The following is a 10790-nucleotide window of genomic DNA, read 5'->3' on the forward strand; positions in this document are numbered from 1 at the left end:
AACTCTTAGCCTTATCTCCTCTATCTTATCCCAATGCCACTCTCTGAATAGCATGTTTGGAGTTGAGACAAGACCCATCTGCCAGATCTAATTGAAACTTTTGTGCCGTCTCTCCAAGAGGCTCCTCTGGAGACAAAAGCCTTCTTTATCAGGGCTCAGTCCCCTCTGGGGACAGGACATTGTTTTTCTTGCAGTTTGGAGCCGGCCATGTTATCCAGATGGCTTACCCTCTGTCTGAAACAAGGTGTACACGCGATTCAGAGGCAGTCATTACCTCCCGCCTTGTTTTTATTGCCGCTTTGTTTTGTCTAGACCAAGCCGTCGCTGCAAGGAATCTGGCTGGTGTCTATCGGGAACCGGTGCATGTGCACTGAGGGCCTGAGAGGAGCTGGGAGGCACCTGCCCATCCCTGAGGAATCTTAGTTTTCCAGTTCGCTTTGGGTTTTCTGCTTCCTTCCCCAAGCCTAAAACTGGCACCCTGTTGTTCTTTGGAATGAGCAGATTTCTTAGATGCTTTCCCAAAAGGAGAGCTGGCAGCTGCCCCCAAGGAGGAGATGGTCACATGAGGCCATTGCCCTGGGTGCCCCTCCTATCTGAGGACCTGTCTTGGGGAAGAACAATAGAATACAAAGTTGGGTGCTTCCAAAAGTAGGAAGCTGGCAACTCTCCCAAGAGCTAGCCTGTGCAGTATACACAGACCTACATTATGGGGTGACGTGATGTTGCTGACGACGGCAGCGGCAGCGATGGTGGCGATTTGTGGTGCCTTCCATTTGTTTGGGGTGATGTTTTCCTGCCCCGGTTACATGTTATAATAGAATCTCCCTGGAGTCTAAAAAAGTACCTGTGATAGAACTCCGCCCCTGAACAATTATTTCAGACTCTAATGATGATGCTCCCGCATCGGTGAGTTTTACGAGCTCCTCAGAACACTCTTAGCCAGGTTGAGAACTACTTATGGCTTTGCAGCCCGTGATTTCAGTCGCTGTAGCTTTCATCCCTGAAACGATGCAGGAAGTTCAGAATCAACATGCTCTCTTTTGTCCCAGAATTGGGTCCTCAGTGATTGGCTTGGGGCAGAGCACGGCCCTCATGCCTCCAGAGAAACACACACCCGATTCACACGGAAGCTGCCCCCTTCCCTCTCTCCCTCCTTCTCTTCCTCCCTCTCAGTACTAAAGACTGAACCTAGGACCTTGTGCATGTTAAGTGAGTAGTCTAGTCTGTTTTATATTTTGAGACAGTCACAGAGTTGTCCAAGCTGGCCTTGAACTCACTTTGCAGCTCAGAAAGGTCTTGGATTTTTTTCTTATTCTTCTGCTTCAGCCTCCTTGGATAGCTAGGGTTTATAATCTTCAACCACCAAGTCTGGCATAGCTGTTTCTTTTCAGCCAACTCTTCTGAAACAAAACCAACTCTTCATACCTTAGCCTTTAGTGGTATAACTGAACTGGCTAGACTGACCAAGCCGTACTGGGCGACCTCCCTGATAAAATCCCAGAATCCATTGCACTGGACAGCTTTCCTGCACTGGGGCAATCTGAGAAGTAAGGCAGTCATGTTCTTCCACACAAACTGGAGTCATCAGGTGGTGGCAGGATGGTGTGTGAGGACGGGTCTGTCAGCTCTGTCAGGTATAGTGTGTGTGTGTGTGTGTGTGTGTTTGTGTGTGTGTGTGAAGGCTTCACTTTACTTCATACCAGGACCTATGATGTTATCAGCAGGGATAGATACTGCAAAAGTGGTCACTTCCAATTCTTCTAGTTGTGGTTGCTCTGACTAGACCAGGCGGAGGCTACTATAGTTCCTGGGCTAATGACAGCAGAACTTCCTTTTGGGTGGAACCAGTCTGTGGGACCTCCTTGGTTAGAGGAAAGGCCTGAAGGAATCCTTAGCATGGTGTCATGAACTCTAGCACTTGGGGTTGGGTTTTGAGGAAGAAAGAATGCCAGAGAAATCTTTGTGGCGCCATGTTGAGAGGCTCCTGTCTTGGCCGTGCTGAACTGTGTTTGAATTCTGATCTCACTACTTTGCAGCAGTAAGACCATGAGTAAGTGGTTTGATCTCTCTCTGACTGTTGCAGCCTTTAAGATGAAGGTAATATGGCACTCACCTCAGAGGGAGAGTTAATTAGGCCATGTAGGGAAGACCTTAACACGGTGTCTGTCATTCTGGAAGTGCCAGCTATTATGACTGTCATTCTACCCATGAGATTGGGGGCAAAGCTGCAAGATGCTTTTGTGGCCACAGACCATCTGAGGATGGGTTTTTGACTGGGACCATAGAGCATCTTCTCCTGAACTTCTGGAAATGGAAGGGGCTCCCCTTTTGCCTCTCACTTTCCAGGAACTGTCCTGGAGAAGAGTCAAAGCCAGCTGCCGCCATCCTGGCAGGAGGGAATAAATTCTAAAGGGAAACACTTATGCTCCTCCATTTGGGTGTCAGGCCACTGAAACGATGGTCCCCAAGAAACTGGATTTGTCCCAGGAATTTTACACTGAGAGAAGGAAGGGGTCTTCACACAGTAGGACAACCTGTCAGAGCACCTTGCGCGATAGACTGGAGATAGTGGTGATGGGCAGGACCATGTCCTTACTGGGACCACTTAGCTATGCCTCCCTTTGCCCTCTGTTTAACATCAACCTTCTGTCCTGATCCTGAAGACAGACTGGGGGAGAGAGGCCACTGGGCCTCTTTGTTCCTTTCCTTAATATGGTCATATAGGATAAATCTCCCTCTCTACTTTCCTCTTTTACTGTTTAATTGGCCTACTGGGGATGGGTGTGGAGCCTACCTAGTTAAGGCTACTGAGTCCCAGGCTCTGACCTAACAGCTCCAGTGATGGAGTAGCTGAGGGGCCAATCTGTTGTGCTTTGATGCTCTGTGTTGTAGGATTTTAAATATAAGGCCCCCCATAGCTCACAGAGCATTGTAACATGATCCTGAGGTAAATTAAGAGACAAAGGGAAGCCTCTGAGATGCCGGCACTGAAGTGTTCTGTTGGACACGTCTGTGAGCCCAGGAAGATAGATGTGTCCATGGGAGAGACACACAGTGCGTCTGCCCCAAGCAAGATGTCAAGGCTGGGTCAAAGACAGCAATAGGAAGTCTGGTTGCAGAGCCAGCCTCACAGGCCACAGTCCTATCCACTGGTAGTAGACTCACCAATAAACAGAGAGGTGAGGATTCGGCCTTCTCAACTTGACCTTGATCTGATAGGCTTTAAGACACATCACGAATTTCCTTGGAAAGCGACAAGGAACACAGTATGTGTGTAGTGACCTCTCATGATCTACCGGTGTGGAAATCTCCAAGAAACATGTCCTGAGCTGGTACCCTGGGGAATAATTGGTAGATGACTCAGAAGCCCAGGAGGCCACGTTGAAACATCCTGCAGATATGTACCCTGGAGAGCTGCAGGATGAATGTGCGCCACTCGGCCTCACAAGTGTCCTGGAAGTCTCTTGGGATATGGCTGCATCCTCCATGAGTCCCTGAGAATGGAGTCTTCAGGACTCCAGGCAGAGAACAGATCTGACACATGGCCCAGGGATGGATGAGATCTACTTGATGTTTGGCTCTGTGAGACTTTTCCAGGGAAGCCCACCTGGGACCTCACCTTGCTATCAAGCCTTAACCTCAAAGGCTACAGCGTTTGGCCTTGGCCCTGGCTCTGCTCGTCCTGCTCTGCCATTTCTTGGCTCAATGTTATGTCTTTCTCCTTGTTTCAGAAGTTCCGGGTAGATATGCCTGGCTCAGGCAGTGCCTTCATCCCTACAATCAACGCCATCACCACCAGCCAGGACCTGCAGTGGATGGTACAGCCTACAGTGATTACCTCCATGTCCAACCCTTATCCGCGATCACATCCCTACAGTCCCCTGCCAGGCCTGGCTTCAGTCCCTGGGCACATGGCTCTCCCCAGACCTGGAGTGATCAAGACCATTGGTACCACTGTGGGCCGCAGAAGGAGAGATGAGCAGGTATGTCTCTAGCTAGTGGAGGGGAACTACGTTGGTAGCTGGGGGAGGGAGGGACTCCCCAACATAGAATGCTCTGTTTGTGTTTGCGGAGACCTTGAATGAGGAGGGGATCACCTTTTAAGTGTGAAGTATCAGTGAATGGGAACTGTCATGGCTTCCTACAGTAGTAGTACCTGTCCTGGGCCTTAGTGGGTGGCCACTGGGAGAGTGCCATAGGACAGAGCCATGAGCACCCAAGTGGCTTCACATTTTTCCTCAGTGTCTCAGGCCTTTAGATCAAAGCTGCAGCCCTCTTCCGGTTCCTGGAATGTACACTCCAGAAATATAGTGGCCCCGGAGGCCTGTGGAGTCTATTCAGCTCTGGGGAGTCGGGGCAGGGGTAGAAGCCACACATGAGAGCTCACTTGGTTTTCTTCCTCAAGCTCAGCTTTGAGAGAGAACTGAGTTGGAAGGAAGGATATAGGCCTTCAAAGATCTCATCCATCTCCTACCACAGACAATGCACTTGAGACCCAGACCATCTTGTCTGGACTCCATGCTCACTCCTCCTCCCACAAGGCCGTGCCACAGTGAGCCCAGAGACAGGAACCCTTTAGCAGTGCATTCTCCTTTTCAAATGTGAATCCGGTGACACTTTCCTGTTAACTGTGGAAGCCTTCACCCCATCTCTTGTCTGTTTCCACTCCATGGCCCCAGTATCCACTATATCCTAGTACCAGGACCAATAAACACGGCTCCCTGTGCATAGTGAGGGACCTAGTGCCAGCAGACCCAAGGATGCCCAGAGTTACAGGGCTTACCTCTCCACTCCTAAGGGGCTGGAAGCTTCCTCCTCAGCAGCCTTGCTCTCCTGAAGACAAAATAGGACTTCATGGCCAATCCATGCTGGCATTGGGGCCCCAGTGAAGGGTCTTCAGGGCTATGGGTAGTAGACACTGTAGTACAGTTACACGGGGGTGGGAAGCTACAGGCCCCTTCTGGACCATAGTCACAGTTATAGGTGCTGTACAGTGACAGTACTGTCCTTGGAAATTGTACTTCCTAAAGCAGAAGTCATGGCCATTTGGATCTAACCATCATAACCACTGACAGGCTGATGGTCCCCAGATATAAATGATGCTGAGTGACAGCCAGGCTCCTGTGGGCTGGCAGGACATTCTTTCTCTGCTGGGTCTGCCTCACACTACATTCAGATGCTGACACCCGGAAGGGGCATTGAGGACCTGCACCTCCAAATTTTCCCCCTGGATCCAGCTCGTAGTTAAAGAGGCTAAGACCTGGAGAGAAGGGCCCAGGGTCACACTGGGTTAGTAGCAGAGACGGGGGTCCACCACTCTGACCTTCAGGTGGATGTTCGTGATGCCACATCACCTAGGTGTGCTTCAGGATCAGACGTCTGGAGACATCCTTCCTTTTGTGGCAGGGAGGAAGAGAGCCAGTCAGAAGACCACTAACCACATTAGACTCTCTCCCATGGCAGCCACATTCTAGAGCCTTGACTCTTGGGTTCCTGACCTTAGGGTCTTGTCTGTGGCTTGTTCCCACTCCCACCCTCACCCTACACCCACTCCCCACCTTTGTTTCTACCCTAAGGCTTGTCCCAAGAGTCAGCTTGGTGCCTCATGACCTCCTCCAGAGCCTGCCCAGGAGGCTCCTCTGAGCCCAGGGTGGGGACTGAGAAGAAGGGAGGGAGGGCGTGTGTGGCTTGTGGGTGGGTCCCTGGTGATGTTAACAACACTGAGGCTGTAACCACGTTGATCTCACCACCCCAGAACATTTCCTATGTCGACAGTACCCACAGTTGCCCCACACCTCCCAGACAGGGAGAGATATCTAAGGCTAAAAGTTACGAAGGTGGGAGGAAGGCCTGCTGTGGACCAAGGTTTTATTTTATTTTAGTTTTTTTTTTCTCCTTCAGCAGTAAAGGCTGTGGTGGGAGAGAGAGTTGTGGGGGAGGGGGCCTGTGAAGAGACCTCAACCCAAGACTACCACAGGGCCATAGGCTTTCTTGGTAACTAACTTTGTAAGCCTTGGACCAAGACAGGTTTGGGGACAGCAAGTGATTGGGTGATCTCCTGTGGAGTCATCTCTGTAGATGAAATGGCCTTGGCCTCTTTCATGCTTTCCTTTGCCACTCATGATGTCACAGCCACCTAGGGTGGCAGGGAGCGTCCTACAGGTCCTGCTCTAGGCCCAGCTAGCTGAAATGGCTTGTTCCTCGTGGTGTGGTCTGTAGTTAGCTTACTTACTTCTGTGGGATGGCTTGAATTGTTTTCTCCACGGATCCCTTGAAGGCAGGACTCAGGTCCTATCATACTTAAAAAAAAAAATCTTTTAGGCCCCTAGAAGAGCATAGGCACACAGTAGGTATGCATCGGTGTCTGATAGCTGACAGGAGGATCTTCCCTTTATCCTGCCTTATGTTTTGGCCCATGACCCTCTCCTTGGTACTGTATGTGACCAAGTCTCTGATGAGTTCTGGGGAAGGAGCCAGTTCCTGATCTCTCTGCAGGGGGTCTTCCTGTAGTGCACAGATCAGCCTCAACTCCTGGAATCTTATGTCACATAAAAGGTCACTGTCAAGTAAGCAGAAAAGGTGCACAGTGAGACTTTTATGCCTAGGCTGCTTTTTTCCTCTTGCCCAGGCTAGGACTGATAGCAGGCTCCTAGGGAGTCCTCAGGGAGACCTTTGAGAAACTGGCACTCCGGTTGCCAGAGGGAGTTGGGGACAGAGTGGTCCCCGTGGTCCTCCTGCTGGTGACAGGACATCAGAACATGCCTCCCCCATGGGTGCATCTTACCTGTGCAGAGACTTTACGTAATCAAAGGTGGACGATGAGGCTTGTGGAACAGCTGAATGAGGAGAAGGAGGGTAGTTAGCTAGCTCTGGAGGAAGCTGCTACAGCAAGTGAGTCCAGGCCTGGCTTGCTGGAGGGGTCTTCCCTAGGTGAGGCTCTGAATCAGAGCTGACAGACAAATGCTGCCCTGGTGCAGGGCCCTGAATCCCTCATCCACTCTTGACCTGCTATCCTTTTAAACACACAACATCGCCTTCCACGGCCGACCCAGCGACAGGCTCCCTCCAGGCAGCCACACATGAGTCCCCTCATTCCCCGGGGACCTCTGAACCCGGCTCCTCTCCTCTTTCCTCCCCTCCCTAGTTCTAAAAGAGCAGGTTGCAGCTTTTCAAAAATGCCGCGATACATGCGTGCCATTCTGACCGTGACCTTGGCCTCTATAGCTGTCTCCTGAAGAGGAGGAAAAGCGTCGGATCCGGAGGGAGAGAAACAAGCTGGCTGCAGCCAAGTGTCGGAACCGTCGCCGTGAGCTGACAGAGAAGCTGCAGGCGGTGAGGAGCCATGTGTGACAAGTGACACACTTATGATGAGTTGGGAGAGATGGAACATTCTTTCTTTTCTTTTAAGGACATGGGTAGACATTATGCTAAATGAGAGGTGGGGATGGGAGAGGATGGGTAGATGGGTGAATGAGGGTTGGCCTCTGCTATCAGTGTGGGCCTGGAGAGGAGAAGACCACACTTCTGGGTCAGTACAGTACCTGAGCGCACTCTGTCCTCAGACTCACTGGGGCCTTTGGTTAAGAGCTGACAGTTCTGGTGTGCTAGGGCAGGCACATTAGCGTTTGCCTCCCCACACACTTTCTTGGGGTTCCAGTTGTCCCCATGCCCAAGGTGGCCCAGCATGGCTGAGGAACCCTGGTTGAGTCAGGTGGGAGCAAAGGTCCTCAAGCAGATGGGTCATGTGTTAGTTGCACTTTCCTGGAGCTTTTGCCTGCCCTTCCTTGGCAGGAAGGTTTCCCATCTTTACCGTCTTTGTGAGTCACAATCCCATGCTCCCTAATTGCCCAGGTCCAGGGCCCACACTCCTGCTCCTGCTAAGCTGTACCTGACCAATATCACGTAACTCCCTTCTGTGTCTGGCTAAAGGAAGGGCTGAGCATCGGGTAGAGGAAGTCCCAAGCCAGTGCTGACTCTTGGGAGAGAATACTTTCAAAGAAAGGAGATGAGCCAGGAGATTGTCATCTGGCTAGTAGTGAGATTTAGCATGTATTATCCAATCCTTCCACATACAGTTTATCTGCTTTAAACTCTGCTTCCTTCATGCCCCGGTACCAACTTTTGGGCACATTCAGTAGAATATGTACTTGGTGAGTCCCATGATCCCTGTAGTCATGGCCTATGGGGCTGAGGGTAGGGATGGGGGTTGGGGTTGGACTTCTTCCTTCCAGATGAGGCAGATGAGGGAGTGGTCAGTCCGTCACGGGAGGCTCCCTCAGCAGGCTTCCACAGCTAACCGTTCTCTCATACTTCAAGGAGCTGTGCTCCTTACTTTGACTCCCCGAGGACATCCATCATCACCAGCCCAGAACAGCTCCTCCTCTGAGTCGTCCCTACTGTCCTCCCCTCTTCCCAGAAGTCTCACACCCTACCTCTCCACCTCCCCCACGTCCTGACCCAGCTACCCAGGCCCTGAGCCACATCCTCCACAGGAAGCCTCTGACGTTCATCAGACCCTTGAGACAGATGGAAACTTTTTTTTCACTCCGGAATACACCGTAGTGTGCTTAATGAAGCTCTTGCCTGTATCTCTGCATTTGTGAATGGGAATCTGTGTTAGAAAAAGTGGGAAGGAGGCTGGTGACTCCCACCACCACCATTCCAGTCGGCAGGCACTGATGGCTGCCTTGGCTTTGTTTTAAGGAGGGGAGTTGAGGCCCCCACTGGTGACCTTGGCATCCCCACAGACTCTCACAGTCTGTCACCTCTCTATTGGGCACGTAGTGGAAATGTGTTCCTTGGAGTCTCTGGTTTAGAGAGCTTCAGAAACTAAAGTAAGAGAGGGGAGATATGGCAGGAATTGGCTGGGAGTGTATTACAAGCCAAGCACTGTCCATTCCAGTCTGGGGGGGGGGGGGAAGGGGAAAGAGGGTTGTCATGACGTCATGAAGGTCTGCTTTCCTGTAGCTTCTAGCTCCGGCTGTGGGCGCTGGTGGGCAGGGATGGTAAAGAGGAGTTGAGTAGAATCCCAGTCTGACCTGCTGGGAGACCCAAAGCTAGTACTGGCACCACAAGGATCAAAATTGATAGCATGCAAACTCTGGAGTCACGTGCCCTGGCATTCAAGTTTGGGTAACTCTCTGCTAGCCCATAACTTTGAGCAAGTAACCAAAGTTCTCTGAAGTTTGGTTTCCTCCTCCTCAAAACGGGTGGATGATAACATCTGCTTTCAGAAACTTCTTGAGGGTTGAATGAGAGTATCTGTAAAATATGAGACTTAGTTACAGGCATGAAGTAATTGCTCAATTACAGCAGCTCCAGATGTTAACTCACCTGCCCCACAAGCCAACTTCAATCCTTCAGAAGTAAAGAACTGTGAGCCACCATGTGACTCACACCCAGTTAACTCTCTGGCCAGGTGTGGGAGACGCTTGTGCTAGGTCTCCCAAGGACACCACAGATCTCCCTTTCATGCCCACACTGGGACCATCCCTCAGGTCAGCCTGTAGGCTTCTGTCCCTCACACCCTTCTTTCCCCTTGCAGGAGACAGAGGAGCTGGAGGAGGAGAAGTCTGGTCTGCAGAAAGAAATCGCTGAGCTGCAGAAGGAGAAGGAAAAGCTGGAGTTCATGCTGGTGGCCCACGGCCCTGTGTGCAAAATCAGCCCGGAGGAGCGCCGATCGCCCCCCACCTCCGGGCTGCAGTCCTTACGCGGTACGGGCAGTGCCATTGGCCCAGTAGTGGTGAAGCAGGAGCCTCCCGAAGAGGACAGCCCCTCTTCCTCAGCAGGGATGGACAAGAGCCAGCGCTCTGTCATCAAACCCATCAGCATCGCCGGGGGTGGTTTCTACGGGGAAGAGCCTCTGCACACCCCCATCGTGGTGACCTCCACACCTGCCATCACTCCGGGCACTTCAAACCTTGTCTTCACCTACCCCAGTGTCCTGGAGCAGGAGTCGCCTGCGTCGCCCTCAGAATCCTGCTCCAAGGCTCACCGCAGAAGCAGTAGCAGTGGGGACCAGTCGTCAGACTCCTTGAACTCCCCCACCCTGCTGGCCCTGTAACCCTGCGCTCCTCTGGCCAGCTCTGAAGGAGTCCTCATCCATCATTGCCACACTCTTCCCAGGGACCAGCACCTTTAAAGCACTCCGGGGCCATGAGGGCAAACGTGGCTCCTTGGCTCTGGGGACCCTACCCGATAGGACTTAGTGGTGAGACATTGGTTGATCTCTTAGAAGCCCTGGGATTCCCCCCTACCCCCTTCCCTCTTCATCTTGCAAGCGTATCCCCTTTCTTGAGAAGCCGCAGAGAACTTGGTTTGTGGACTCAGACCTGTCTCCCGCTTCTGAAGCCCCTCCCCCCGGAGCTGGCCCAGTTGGTTCCAATCCCTCCCTTTGTTATTCGTTGTCTCTGGAGTGACAGTGTCCTTTTCTGCCCTACCAAGCATGCTCAGTGCCTTTTGGTTTCCCCTCCTTCCCCTGGTATCAGTTTCGCTCCTTCTGGGTTTTTATGAAATTTGCCATGACATTTCATCTGGGTGGTCCAGATATTAAAGCGCTTTTGTTTCTGGAGCTGAGGAAGCAGATGACTCTTCCACTGGGGCGGACGCGTCCCAAAGGGGCAGTCAAAGTGCAATATTATTGAACCTTCCCTCCCTACACACCCAGTGCGCTGTTTTTACAGACCATGGGCTCCCTGAGTTCTGCCGGCAATGCCGCCATCACTGGGACGGATGCGCCAAGGACTTTTCCTCCCCAGTCTCTGAGATGCACATCACTTTGAGGATCGGCT

General features: G+C 51.8%; 1 protein-coding gene across 1 annotated transcript in view; it reads left to right on the forward strand.

Annotated features, from left to right (window-relative positions):
* The window catches only part of Fosl2 (FOS like 2, AP-1 transcription factor subunit), a 16987-nt gene extending 6417 nt beyond the window's left edge, over positions 1-10570 (forward strand). Inside the window, exons 2-4 of the mRNA XM_028778986.1 lie at positions 3732-3983; positions 7225-7332; positions 9545-10570. Of these exons, the coding sequence (XP_028634819.1) occupies positions 3732-3983; positions 7225-7332; positions 9545-10063 (879 nt within the window). The 3' untranslated portion in view covers positions 10064-10570. The remainder of the gene's footprint in view (positions 1-3731; positions 3984-7224; positions 7333-9544) is intronic.
* The last annotated feature ends 220 nt before the right edge of the window (positions 10571-10790 follow it).

The sequence above is a fragment of the Grammomys surdaster genome, unplaced genomic scaffold (assembly GCF_004785775.1).
Source record: "Grammomys surdaster isolate TR1022 unplaced genomic scaffold, NIH_TR_1.0 343, whole genome shotgun sequence".
Lineage (NCBI taxonomy): Eukaryota > Metazoa > Chordata > Mammalia > Rodentia > Muridae > Grammomys > Grammomys surdaster.